The sequence below is a fragment of the Sprattus sprattus genome (genome assembly GCF_963457725.1).
Source record: "Sprattus sprattus genome assembly, chromosome: 8".
In the NCBI taxonomy this organism is placed as follows: domain Eukaryota; kingdom Metazoa; phylum Chordata; class Actinopteri; order Clupeiformes; family Clupeidae; genus Sprattus; species Sprattus sprattus.
Window position 1 is genome coordinate 12,121,622 of NC_137927.1, and position 14,372 is coordinate 12,135,993.

A 14,372-nucleotide genomic window follows, 5' to 3' on the forward strand; every position below is an offset into this window, starting at 1 on the left:
TAGATGACGTGCTACCTCATCATCAAACACTTAGTTTCCAAGTTCAACTCAAGTTGGAACCAAACGGAAGTCTGGTTGAAAAAACACAACACGACCATTTTGAAGCTGTTCCTCGTACACAAGTGGCAGCATCTCAACCGACTTTAAGCTGACAGGAAGTGGCTTGAGTCTAAGTCAATACTGAAAGCTGTAGGGTGTGATATTAAGCAAGGCTTCGACCTTTTAAGGATTGGTGGATATCCACGTTCAAGTTAGCAGCAAGCTTACAAAAGGCAGATAATGTTGATGTTAACCACCACACCCTCCCTGTACTAGTAGAACATGGAAGTAATGCTTCTAAACGGAGGGGAGAGTGCATACTGCATACTGCATACTGCAATGGCAACCTGTAAGGCCACCAGGTTAAAACTGCTCATGTATTGTTCCAAGGTCAAATACCTTCTTCTGCTCACTGCTACTCCTGCTCAGATATACCTAACTGAGGGAAGCCAGGAGCTTCCTCAACCCCTAACACTGGTTCCGTTTTTCTAGATGTAAGCACTGAAGAAGCGCTACACGGCTAATCCCTTGAGATATGATGCTCCTGCCATGGCAAAACAGTGGACAGAAAGACACCGTGTGCACACGACAAGCATGTCAGGCAGGACAGGGTTGGAAGCTCTCTAGGCCGCTTCGCTAAGTGACAGCACACGTGCGAGTATTTGTCCAGCCACTGACAACACACACACACACACACACACACACACACACACACACACACACACACACACACGCAAAACTAGACAAGCAGACCACGTGCAGCGAGATGGTTAAGAGCTAAAGGGGATGAAAACATGGCTGAGCGTCCAACAGTCTGAAAAAAACGTCCCCTGGGCTTGACCCTAAATGCCCCTTCCCTGCCCCTTGGCACCCCTGGTACCCCCCCCCCGGTACCACACGCCATTCACCCAGCTCTTCCACAGAGGGCCAGAAACAGTGAGGAGTTGTGCAACTAAATAGGCCTGCAGTTTAAAAGACCTGATAGGAGGTGTGGAAAGAGAACACAATGCCTTTTAACTGGATCAAGAATATGTCTATGTCTATGGAAATGAGCGAGTGTAGAAGAGTGTGAGGAACTGTGTGATGAATGTGGAGAGCAAGGCCGGCTCCCAAGGCTACTTGATAATTTAGTCGATGCAAAGAGAAGAAGCTGTTTCCTTTTTTTTTTGGACAGGACAAGAAAGAAGAGCGTGAGGGGGAGAGACAGTGAGCGTCTGATAGGAAGTGAGAGATGAAAAGAAAGAGAGAGAGATGATGAGGGAGAGAGAGACTGGGACTCCTCCTCAGGAGAAGAGATGTGGTGGGTGAGAGGAGGAACAGGCTGAGAGAGGTGAGGAGTCTACAGCTTCAGTGACATTCATTAGCTGCCCGAGTTATTGCTGACTTTTCCAAAGTATGTTTCTGTGAAGTAGAAGTGTCAAGGATCTTGTCAAAGTATTTACAAATTAAACCAAAAAATAGTTCAAGTCCACCCTTCCCCACACACTCAAAATATATTAATAGTACAGCTCAGTGGGAGCAATAATGTATTTCCTCTTTTTTTTTAATAAAATTAAATCCCAACATAATTATAACAATAATGCCTTTTGATTTTTTTTTTCTTACTTGTTACAATTGTACATCATCGTGTAATACAAGTTCACAAAGTCCATAAATCTACTAAAGTTCGACATGCAAAATGTCTTTTCAAAACAAGATTGTACCTAAACAAACACTGAAATTTCATTTCAGTTTCATGAATCTTGGTTCTCTAAGGCTTTCTGTCTTTATTACACAACACTTTTTCTCTCGATTTAATATTTACAAAAGGAAAAAAAAAATCACAATGTAAGTGCAGGGTAAATCATATATATGTGTATATATGTATACATTTCTAAAGGATATATAAATATATATGTGTATGTATATATATTTATAAAGGCTCAGTCCTCATCGCTCGAGTCAGAATCGTCAGATGATGAGGAGGAGCTTCCCGACTCGGAGGAAGAGGACTCCACCTTCCCCGAGCCCTCTGGACCACTGTTCTCCTTCTGCTCTGCAGGCTCCTCCTCGTCCTCCTCGTCCTCCTCCTCCTCCTCCTCCTCCTCAGCCCCGTATTCTAACCGGGTTGCTGGAGGTGGCGTGGGCTGTGCGGTGGGTGTGGGCGTAGGGGCAGGGGCAGGGGCGGAGGAGGCCGTGGTGGTGATGGGATCAGTGTTTGCTGTACTCTGGGTCTGGGGAGCCACAGAGGGGAGGTTAAGGCCTGGAGTGAGGAGCATCCCTGGGTAGAGCATACTGGAGAGCAGGAGCGGGTTAAGGGCGAGCGGGTGGCCGGAGGCCGCGCTGGCAGCAGAAGCACTTAGTGGGCTGGAGCTGGAGGTGCAGGTGGAGGGGGCGGAGGTGGTGGAGGAGGTGGAGGCCACGCTGGGAGGGGCGGGGCTCTCCGAGACGACAGCCTCTGTCCTTTCAGCTTTGGTGTCTGAGGGCGAGGCCTGGGAAGAGGAAGCTGGGTCGGCCACTGAGTTCTTACTGTTGCCCTTCCGCGGGGTGTCTTCTGTTGCCGTTGCCATGGCTGCCGCCGCCGCCGTCCCCGCTCCGTCCTGGGCCTTGCCCAGCAGACCGCTCATTCCCAGCAGGTTGGGCAGCCCCGCCATGCCGGAGAGCATCATGGGAAACATGGCAGCCAGGTTGGTGGCGTCAGCAGCAGGCAGGCCCATGAGGCCTGCGGTGAGCTGCAGGGACTGGAGGCTCTGCAGGTTTTGCTGGAGGTTCTGCTGCAGGAGCTGCAAGCTGGGCAGGTCCAGGCCCGACAGCAGCCCGTTGGCCAGCATAGGGTTGAGGCCCAGAGCAGCGGCAGACACTCCGGCGTTGGCCCCCGCTGAGGCGGCCTTGGCCATGGCGTTTTTGGGCCGCCGGCCGCGTCGGCTCACCTCTTCCGGGACGATGGGACCAGTCAGGATCCGGTCAAACATACTTGCAGGCAGGTAACCCTTCAAGGGGGAGAGATAAATAATTTAACTTTGAATATGCTAATATGGTCTATAAACTACTCATGTAGGTCATCCAATGGCCTGAGGGGATGATAAGAACCAAGAACATGGGCTCAAATGCACCAGACAATATTCTTGCTTTAAACACATTTACTTTAGTGCATTATCTGAGAAGTAAACGTGATGCCAAATGGTTTGCAGTGGTCCCATCAGAGCATTGATAATGAACAGCAAGGATAAACGTAACTCACCGACTGTTTGACCACATCAGCCCACTCCGGTGGAACCCCGTACTCCGGGTTCTCCTGCAGGAACCGGCACAGGTCCTTCAGGGGAGGGGCAAAGGCACCACCAATCTGGGGAGGCATCAGCACAAAGGTCAGACACAAGAACACCAAACTCACTTGACTCGTTCACACACACACACAAAAGTCTTTCAAAAGTCTTTCAAAAGTACCCCCAAGTACACCAGATGATAAATGGAAGTAATGTTCTGATAGACTTTTGTCTTGCATGTTGTAACTGCATGAATGTCTTGACTGCATAAATGGTGTCAATAAAAAATTGATCACAAAAAAAAAAGTACCCCCCAAAACCAAAGTCCCTCAGACATACACACTCACACACACAGACGCACACAGACACAGTGATCCCTCAGACATACACACTCACACACACAGACGCACACAGACACAGTGATCCCTCAGACATACACACACAGACGCACACAGACACAGTGATCCCTCAGACATACACACTCACACACACAGACGCACACAGACACAGTGATCCCTCAGACATACACACTCACACACACAGACGCACACAGACACAGTGATCCCTCAGACATACACACTCACACACACAGACGCACACAGACACAGTGATCCCTCAGACATACACACTCACACACACAGACGCACACAGACACAGTGATCCCTCAGACATACACACTCACACACACAGACGCACACAGACACAGTGATCCCTCAGACATACACACTCACACACACAGACGCACACAGACACAGTGATCCCTCAGACATACACACTCACACACACAGACGCACACAGACACACTGATCCCTCAGACATACACACTCACACACACAGACGCACACAGACACACTGATCCCTCAGACATACACACTCACACACACAGACGCACACAGACACAGTGATCCCTCAGACATACACACTCACACACACAGACGCACACAGACACAGTGATCCCTCAGACATACACACTCACACACACAGACGCACACAGACACAGTGATCCCTCAGACATACACACTCACACACACAGACGAACACAGACACAGTGATCCCTCAGACATACACACTCACACACACAGACGCACACAGACACAGTGATCCCTCAGACATACACCTCACACACACAGACGCACACAGACACAGTGATCCCTCAGACATACACACTCACACACACAGACGCACACAGACACACTGATCCCTCAGACATACACACTCACACACACAGACGCACACAGACACAGTGATCCCTCAGACATACACACTCACACACACAGACGCACACAGACACAGTGATCCCTCAGACATACACACTCACACACACAGACGCACACAGACACAGTGATTCTTCACCTTGCGTGCATTTCTCCGGTTGATGATCTGCACTCTCTCCTCGCCCGTTAGGCTGTTGACGTCGATCTTGTTGGGATTCCGGCAGCGATGCCTCTTCTGCTTGGGCCTTCCGTCCTGGAACTGCATCTTATTCACCCCCTACGGACACAAACCATCTCCCTCACATCTACACTCTGCTCAATACAGCCAAAGTCAATCACCCACCAACTCATTTTCTGACATTATGTGTGTACTCAAAATTAAACACTGGCACCAGAGAAACAGAACAGACAAGGAGGCTGAGGTAGTGAGAGTGAGGGATAAAAAAGGCGAAAGAGGAGGAGGAGGAGGAGGAGGAGGAGGAGGAGGAGGAGGAGGAGGTGGGGAAGCAGGACTCACAGGGATGAAGGCTCCAACGTCTGCCACGAAGCCTGGGTGCTCTTTGAGCCACTGTTCCAGGTCTTTCCTCTTGGGCGCGTCGTCTCCGGCCAGCCGGGTCCCGTCCTTCAGGTTGATGACGGAGACACGGCTCTCTGTGTCGGGGGACCCCTGAGCTTGGGGACTAAAGCCCTGCTGCCCAGGGGCCAGCGGTGGCAAACTAGCCTGGGCAGCGCCAACCCAGCCTGGAGGGACCTGGGGGGTGGGGAGGGTATATACATGTGGGAGCACACACAGAGCCATACCACACACAGACGCACACACACACAAAGACAGACAGACAGACAGACAGACAGACAGACAGACAGACACACACACAAACAGACAGACAGACAGCCAGACAGACACACACACAAACAGACAGACACACACAAACACACACACAGACACACACAGTGAGCAGAGGTATCAGGGGCATAGAGGGGGGTATGGTAAGGAGCAAGGGTGTGTGAGGAGGTGTCTGGTGTGGGAGAGGGTTCTTACCCGCTGCTCAGGTACCGCCGGTGGCCGACTCCTGTTCAGGAAGAGTAAGTCCATGCCCTCCACGTTCTTCCTCCTCCCCCGCCTTCGCTTCACCACCGGCTGGCCGTCCAGCACACCGTTCAGCCTCAACTGACCTGCCAGGCCTGGAGGGGGATAGAAGGACACACACACAAGGGTCACACTCACTCCCTCACATACATCTCATATTCTAACCCACAATATATTTATTACACACAGGAGGAATGGCCTAATACCCAATGTATATTTAAAGACAAACATGCACGCACACTTTCACACACACTGGAGCTATTCTGTAAATTGAGGTAAGAGAATATTCTCAAAACAAAGAAATTGGGTCTCTGGTGCCACCTACTGGTCACTAAAGGAACAAACACTAGCCTACATAATGTATTGAGCAACGAGATCCACATTCGTCTCATCCATATATCTTCTAGCGTGCCTGTAACCAAAACTGTGTATGTGGCCTGACTTATTGAGGCCTTTACAGTGAAACTGTGACACTAAGTATAGGCATAGGGAGGTTCACTACAGTGACTGAGAGAAAATTTAGCATTTCCTCTTGCCTAAATCTTCAGCTGTATCATATGGTCTTACACCTGCTTTTTTTTTTTAAATACATTTTTTTATATTCTTATAATAATAGTTTAAATGATGAAAAAAGAGTTAAGTTTGTCCTGCTACCTTGTGGGTAGTTAGCGCTGGGGGGTTTGGTGAAGTCGGTGAGGCTGGTGTCCGAGGCACTCTGGAGCTCCTGGAGCCGGGCCAGGTACTGCTGCTGGGCCAGGGGCCCCTCCTCTCCCTCCAGGGGCCTCTTGAGGGGCAGGCCAGCCTTCTGGAAGGTCAGCTTCAGACTGCCCTCCTGGTAAAGGGGGAGCACACGTCAATCATCTGTTCACACACACACACACACACACACACACACTCAAGGCAGTGGGGCAAAACAAAACTTTACTCTCCGCAGAAGAACAGAACAGATTGGAAAAAACGAAACATATGAACAGAGGAGGACAAAATTAACTGGGTCAACAATCCAACAAGTGCTATGACCGGTATTGTCATTTTATATTTAGCATCCTTTTCAAAGCGGCCTCTCTTTATTACAATACTTTTAGGAGAGCCTCTACAGAATGTAACAGTAGAAGGCAGAACAGAGCTTGACGCAAAAAAGGGGGTAAGAACTGCTGATGCTAAGGGAAAACTCTGTGATACTATGCCTCTAATGAATACGTTAGTCTGCCTTGATGGGGTAAGAGGCTGTGGTGGACACACACACACACACACACACACAGAAGGGAGTGGCATTCTGAGGTGGGTGGGTCTCTAATCTGGGTGCTTTATGAGGTTAGCCCCACTAACGGGCTGGGGGGTGGGGATGGGTGGAAGGGGGTTCCTCAACCGCTACTGCAGCGTCTTTGCAGCAACACCCAAAGTCACTCGGCAAGCTGGAGTACTGGGTCATGCAGAGCAACAGCCAACACATGGTTAACACGTTCTTGGGGAGCCACGTGGCACTGGTCTTATTGTGTCTTATTGTGCCAAAGCAATAAAGCAATCCGCTGAAGAACACGACGCAGAAAAAGAACAAGAAGGAGACAAAACAATAAAAACAACAACAACTACAAAAAAGCACCGTTGCTGGCAGAGCTCCAGTGAGCACACCCATTTTGAGCACATTAAGCAGTGAGCAGAGAGAGAGAGAGAGAGAGAGAGACAGACAGAGAGAGAGAGAGAGAGAGAGAGAGAGAGAGAGCGAGCGAGAGGTTACAGGAGCCCATCTCTATGGGATTTAAGGGTTGTGTGCTGCTGCATGGCCACGCTGAGCGACTGCGCTTGTTTGGGCTTAGATTTATGGGCCTGAGAAGCCTGTTTACAGTAAACGGGCGGAGGGAACAAGGCAACAGCGGAGGCAATCATAAATTACAGTGCTGTTGCTGTTGGCAGCCGTTTGCAAGAGAGACCTTAAAAACAAAAAAACAACGAATAGAAAAAAAAAGAGTGCTGAACACTGCAGTTAGCAGTCTGGTCCTGAGGGAAAGGGCTCGGAGAAGCGTAGGGAGAGGAAGGAGGGTGGGGTCGGATGTAAAATGGGTGGGTGGGGGGTGTGGGGGGGAGTAGGGAGGTTGAGATGAACATACGTTATTGATTTTGACTGAGAACTCCTTGTCTGCAACATGCTTGGTCACCTTTGACCCTTGCGGGGAGGCCGCGGGGTCCTCAGCGGGGAGGCTGCTGGCCGCGTGGCTGCCTGCCGACACCTGGTGGTTGTCCAGCAGCTTGGTGGTGTAGAAGGAGGCCACGGTGGAGCCAGGCTCGTAGGCACGCCGTGTGCCGGGCCACTTCCCCTTCAGCACGGCCTGGCAGATGCTGTCCAAGCGGTTGATCATGACGCGGTCCTATGGGCGGGAGGACGCATCATTAAGGAAATGGACGGATGGAGAGAACCATAGCAATAGTTTCCTTTTTTTGGAGCTCAGTGTGGCAGTTTTGTAACGCTTCAGTTTCAGAGGTGAAATATCTCTACAGGAGGAACTACCCTCGCAAGAAAACAAACATCTCCAAAGGATGGGGCCCAGTTAGAGGACGCTATGCGCAGATTACTGTAACTCACAGCAGCATCGTATGGGGTAGAAGTTAGCCAACATGGTGTTTCCACAAAGGGGCATACCTGGGCCGCTACTTGCAACTGCAGATATCAGTTATTGTATGCAGAGAATGTTTCAGTCAGTGTGTGTGTGTGTGTGTGTGTGTGTGTGTGTTTGAGAGAGTGCGTTCTACTTAGTCGGTACGTGTGTTTGAGAGTTTACCTTTGGCCAGTAGGAGGCGGCGAGCATGTACCCTCCCTGGAAAGGGTGCGGGGGGTGTGTGAGGCCGTTCTCCGCTACGCTGTTCTCCTGCGTCTCGTCCTGAGTGGTGCTGTGTGACGCCACGCTGTCCTCATCAAAGCCCTTCACACTGGGCACCACTGATGCTACAACACACACACACACACACGGCCATTGACACCTCCTACACACATCCCTCTTCACACAAAGGCTCTTAACACTTATCTGCCATTATCATCACAGTCAGCCAGCCACACTGCCACACACATTTTTTAGCAGCTCAACATTGGGAAAAGCAGATGATCACTCTCCTGACAAGTTCAGTTCAGTCACCACTAATTAATAGACTAATTAATAGAAGTACAAAACACATCAAGTGAAAAAGCGTTAAATGATTTTTTAAACATATTTTTGAACTACTCTGGAGAGGGAAAATGAGCTCAAATGAAGCCATCCTTTAAATTATGTTGTTTGCCATAACCCGAGCGAGTCAATCCATTTAGGCCCAACCTATTTAATTTGTTTCATGTTGTTTGATCTGACACTTGACTTGGGACTATAACTTCTGATTTCACCAATGGCATGATGGCCATGTCTTAGTACTAGAAAAGAGGACCTTTTAGAAGACTATACGACTCAAATCAGATAAAAAAATATATATATATATTTCCCATCTTCTTCTAAATTTGGATGTTACGACAAACCAACATATTTGTAGGTATGGCCTGAGCTTGGCAGAAAAGACAGACCAGCCGTCTTCACTCACCGTTCTTCTGTCCATCCTCTGCCTCACTGCCACTGTCCTCTGACGAAGACGAGGATGAGGAAGATGAGGAGGATGATCCTGAGGAGCACGAGGACGAGGAGGAGGATGAGCTAGAGCCTGAACGTGAGGTGGAGGATGAGGAGGAGGAAGAGGAAGACGAATGCGACGAAGAGCTGGAGGACGAGCCGTCAGAGTCTGACTCAGATCCGGATGCGCGCCTGGTGCTTGGTTCCTTGCCCGCGGCCCGGCTCTTTTTGGCCTTCTTCGGCTTCCGGGTGGCCGGGTTGGCCGGGTTGGTCGGGTTGGCTGGGTTGGCTGGGTTGGGCGTCAGCGGCTTGGTGCGAGCTGCCACCATGCGCCGCTCACTCTCCCCCCCTTTCCCCACGTCGGGCTTCACATCGGCCTCCTCTTGCCCCATGCCGGGCGTGGGGGGTCCCGTGAGGGAAGAAGTGCCCCACCTTTCAGCCGGCGCTGCTGACAACCGGGGCTCCTCCCCGCCCCCCTCGGAACCTTCATCAGGCTCCTCCTTAACAGACGGCGCGCCCTCTTCGAATCTCGAGGCAGGCAGGGGTGACGGTGTGGAGGTGGTGGCAGAGGCGGAGGCTGCTGCTTGGAAGTGTGCGGTCGGCAGCGGGGTGCGCGAGTGCGCCTGGGCCTGCGCCTGGGCAAGAGCATGCGTGTGGGCCGCCGTCTGGCTCTGCTGTGGCGGCATGCCCTTGTTCTGGCTGTAGTTGCGCTGGGCGGCCATGAAGGCCAGCTCGGGGTCGCGCAGGATGTGGTAGTCAGTGCGGCTGACACCGTGCTTGGCGGCACCCAGCAGCAGGTCGCGGTCGTGCATGCCAGGCTCCCACCACACGGGCAGGTCCTGGCCCTGCTGGCACAGCACCAGGCGCTCGTAAAGCTGCGGGTGACGCAGCACCTGCTCGCGCACCTGACGCAGCAGCTCCACGCGGTACAGGGTGCGGGAGGCGCGCTCCTCCGTGATGGGCTGGATCGACAGCGAGGGGTCCACCGCATCTGAGAGAGACAGGGAGAGACACACATCAGGATGCAAAAGTCAGACTGCTGGTATCAATAAAAAGGCATAGAGTGTCAACATAAACTCAGAATCAAATCAAATGTTCTCCTGAATTTGCGTTGGAAACAGAGCCCTGACGTCTGCCAAAGCCATCATCTGACTATCTGTTGTGTCCTTCTCTGAACCCAGCACCAAAGAAGCCCTGCAGCTCTGGTCATGATGATCTAATCCCTGAGACCAGCAACAGCGGGCATCTCACGTTTCAAGCCTCTCCCTACTCCCTGCCTGATGAACTCATCTCCACCAGATGATGGACTTCAGAACGGAAGGTTTAGAAGTGATCGGTGAAGCAAAAGCAACAAACATTGACTTGGATGCTACAGTCCTGCAAATGTCTGTTTGCGAATGTTTGAGTGAGTGAGTGTGTGTCTCTGTGTGTGTCTGTGTGAGTGTGTGTGTGTGTGTGTGTGTGTGTGTGAGGTCCTCACCCGCTTCTTTGGCCGGTAGCCGGCACACTCTGCGACACATGGCAGTGAAGGAGCACAGGTACTTCTGCAGACTCTCGTCCGTCTTCTTGTGCAGGCGCGCCATGGCCCGGAACTTGGTCCAGTCGAAGCGACCCAGGTCCGGGTCAAACACCACGCCGAAAGTGGACACCACGCGGTAGAAGTCTGCCTCTTCTCGCCGGGTCCACCTAGGAGCACAAACCAGGCCGGTCAGATGAGCATCATGGACAGCAGCCATTTGCGGGGCAAACTTACGTCGAACTCCACTCGATCTAATGTGCAGGTGCGAAAAAAAGACTGCCCAGTGTGACGGTCAGTAGCTTGGCTTAAAGGTAAGTGGGTTGGCTGGGTGGAAGTGGATAACCAGCAGGTGGTTGCCCTTTTATTACACCTCAACAGACAGTGGGTGTTTCAAGATGTACCAAGCAGAGCATTTGAACTTGGATGCAGTCACTACATTCTACATCATCCATATTTACCCAAGCTCATATGTTGCACGTGTTTATGAGAGCTGGAGCAGCCTGTGGACTTAAGCTACAGCCCCGGCGCTGCTGACGCCTCACTCTGCCATATCATCAGCAGGACTGTGCTTAGCCATGCGAAATGCCCACCTCTGTTGCCTCTCGATCTTGGCTGCCATCTTGGGGTTGAGGGTATCGTTGAGGGTGGCAGGCAGCGGGCACAGTGGCGTGGGCATCACGGTCTGGGTCTGGTGGATGTGCAGGATCTGGCGGCTCTTGGTGAAGCGCTGTGAGGCGGTGATGAGACGGCGCAGCCTTGCCGTCAGGGCGGAGGACGATGGCCAGTACGCCCCGGTGCTCCCGCCCTCTGGGGCCGAGCTGCCTTCTGCGGGAGAACACACACACACACGCGCGCCCACACACACACACACGCACACACACACCCACACACCAGAAGGCAAATCAGTTATCTCTGAGCTATATAACCCCCTTAACCAGTACAAGAGAACTACCAGTACAAGGTTAAAAAGTTTAAAAACAGTTAAGAGTTTTTACTGAATCAAAAGCCTAAACAAAAGAGGGCGACAGCGAGAGAGAAAAAGAGAAAGGGAAGGAGAGAGTGATCCGTAACTCACCTCCTCCTGTGTCTGTGATGACCAGGTCTCCAGGTGAGGAGGCATCGTCCTGTAGGCAGAGGAATGATCACGTCACTGCGCTGACCACAGCCTGAACACAAACCCTTACTCCCTCCATGACAGTTTACCCCGTCAGTTCCTCCATCGACACCTACACTCAGCACACAGATCTGGAGCTCTCAGCTCAGTTAAGCTGGGATTATGCCAGCGAGGCGCACAGGGCTTTGCATACAATACTGATAAGTAGAGTGGGCTATGTGCATGATGGGTCCCTTGCCCTGTATGCATTGGCTACTGCCAGTCAATCAGTCTGTGTGTGTGTGTGTGTGTGTGTGTGTGTGTGTGTGTGTGTGTGTGTGTGTGTAGGTGTGTGTGTGTGTGTATGTGTGTATGCGTATTTGTGTTTGTGCATGCGTGTATGTGTGAGTATATGTGCTTATGCATGAAAGTGTGTGTGTGTGGGAGAATGTGTGTGTGGCACTTCTCTGAGTTTTCCCCCACCCCCTCGTCCCATGGCCTCACCTCCATATCGTCCTTCATCAAGGCCGGGGCAGGCTTATACTCGGGGTCATCCACATCCCTGCATACACACAGATAACGCATGGCTGTCAAGAGCTACTCAAGGTTACGGCACAGATGGATGAGCCCCACACACACACACACACACACACACACACACACACACACACACACACACACACACACTCACACATTCACAGTGAAACACACACAAGCTGATCTGACACGTCCTTCATGATGGGGTTTGTGCAGCTGTTAATGTACCCTGCCTACCCTCAATCACATTTCCTATGCATCACTTTTCTACAAGAGACATACCTGACTGTATTAACATTTATTATGAACCTACATGTGTTTGTTAATCTTATTTGTAACCATTTAGAGAAACAACATAAAAGTAAAACATTTTACTGGTACATGTCCTGTGTAGCACACTCATACAGCGCAAGGACCAACTGACCCACACAACTTTACTGTGCATGATCTATGAAGCTGAGCTGACATGCCATTAATACCAAACTGACATGCACAGCACATTGAACTGCTTGTCAACACAACATTGTGCGTGTGTAACCAACATTTTCACAATCAGCAATCAAAAAGAACAACGAAGGACAAAGACACCATATTCTCACAGACAATGTACAACACCTGATTTAATGAATACATGTGATCCCATAAAGACCTATATCAAAGCTAGTTCATACTATCCACCAAGTTTTTTATTTTTTTTTTATTTGATAAAATCAATTTTAAACCAATCAAACGGGTGAACACAAACAACCCCCCCACAGGTATTAACAGGTGGTTACGGTGAGGTTGACCCACCCGTCCATGAAGTCGTTGCCTCTCTGCTCGGCGGCGATGGCCTTCTCGTCTGGACGGCCCACCCTCTCTAGGTAGCAGAGTCTCGGGTCTGCCCGGACAGTGTTGTACTTCTCATAACCTGCAAGTGGGTCGACACATCATTAGAGGTGAGCTTAGTCAAACAGAGACCTGCACTCATTTCTGGTGGGGGTGGGACGACGAGTTTAGTCCACATTTACTGAAACCAGCTGCTATGCTCCTACACAACATGACAGGAAATGGACTTCTGTGGTTGAAAGAGCTGTTGCTAATCAACAACTGAAAACAGGGCAGAAAACACAAGTGTACCAGGAAAAATGTTATAACGATATCAAGCAAGGGAAACAAATGGAAAGTATTTGTTTTTAACTCTGTGGAACTCTTTTAACCCTATTTTGATGGCGAAAGCAGCCTATTCTGCCCTAGCGGGTTGTCACTACTAGATCCCTCTGACAGGAAATGAATGCGTCAATCACAAATCATCACTGCCCGAGTCTGATTGATCTATCTGGAGCATACCATGGGTTAATGCAAATAATCTATCTTAGATATCCTCAAAGTTAGCACATATCCGGGCAGGCTTTTAAAAAAGAACAAATAGTTTGTTTAAAAGGTTACACCCCTTAAAACACTCAATCGTCCGGGAAGAGGAAGTCATATTTGTCAGACTTAAACCAAATGCTTAGTCAGCCGCAAACAAATGTCATCCATGATGTAAAAACACGGTGAGATGTATTGTTGTGTCTATTCACATATTGCAGTCTAACTAAGGCAGAAGAAAAAATGCCAAGCTACACAAGCGCAATTTTCACAAAATATCTCTTGTCTTGGCTGCAAAGGAAAACAGAAAAGCAGAGTTTTCATCTGAAAACGTTTATTTCCAGAGAATAGAGCTGACCACTATTGCTCCCACAATTCACATCGCAGCAAGTGCTTAAATGTCTGCTAAAACACTTAACATTTCATCAAGAGGGAAGCTAAGCCTTTTTTTGTTGCAAATGTATACAATTATACCTATGTATTAGCCTATTTATTTGAACATTTTCGAAATGCGTGATGGGCTATAGACTCATAGGCTATAGACTCTCCGCTTGTCACAGAATCTAAGTGAGCAAAACTATTTTTTTCTTTTTCAGACTTAAAAATCACATACCCGGAATAAAAACATACCAGTCAGCGTGAAAGGATGTGGCCGGATGAAGTCTGACATGCTACAATTACGTGTCAACAAATTCATTTTT

At 50.0% G+C, this 14,372-nt stretch overlaps 1 protein-coding gene across 4 annotated transcripts in view; it reads right to left on the reverse strand.

Annotated features, from left to right (window-relative positions):
• Nucleotides 1-1,564: 1,564 nt before the first annotated feature.
• The window catches only part of chd9 (chromodomain helicase DNA binding protein 9), an 84,178-nt gene continuing 71,370 nt past the window's right edge, over nt 1,565-14,372 (reverse strand). For 3 of the 4 annotated variants that reach the window (XM_080843679.1, XM_080843682.1, XM_080843681.1), the window contains 14 exons: nt 13,114-13,231; nt 12,289-12,346; nt 11,767-11,815; nt 11,282-11,516; nt 10,653-10,858; nt 9,147-10,163; nt 8,363-8,526; nt 7,694-7,951; nt 6,240-6,417; nt 5,538-5,680; nt 5,016-5,249; nt 4,638-4,775; nt 3,260-3,364; nt 1,565-3,008 (listed from right to left, as the gene is read on the reverse strand). In XM_080843679.1, the coding sequence (XP_080699805.1) occupies nt 1,962-3,008; nt 3,260-3,364; nt 4,638-4,775; nt 5,016-5,249; nt 5,538-5,680; nt 6,240-6,417; nt 7,694-7,951; nt 8,363-8,526; nt 9,147-10,163; nt 10,653-10,858; nt 11,282-11,516; nt 11,767-11,815; nt 12,289-12,346; nt 13,114-13,231 (3,950 nt within the window). In that variant the 3' untranslated portion in view covers nt 1,565-1,961. The remainder of the gene's footprint in view (nt 3,009-3,259; nt 3,365-4,637; nt 4,776-5,015; nt 5,250-5,537; nt 5,681-6,239; nt 6,418-7,693; nt 7,952-8,362; nt 8,527-9,146; nt 10,164-10,652; nt 10,859-11,281; nt 11,517-11,766; nt 11,816-12,288; nt 12,347-13,113; nt 13,232-14,372) is intronic. The other variant, XM_080843680.1, reaches the window with a different exon arrangement.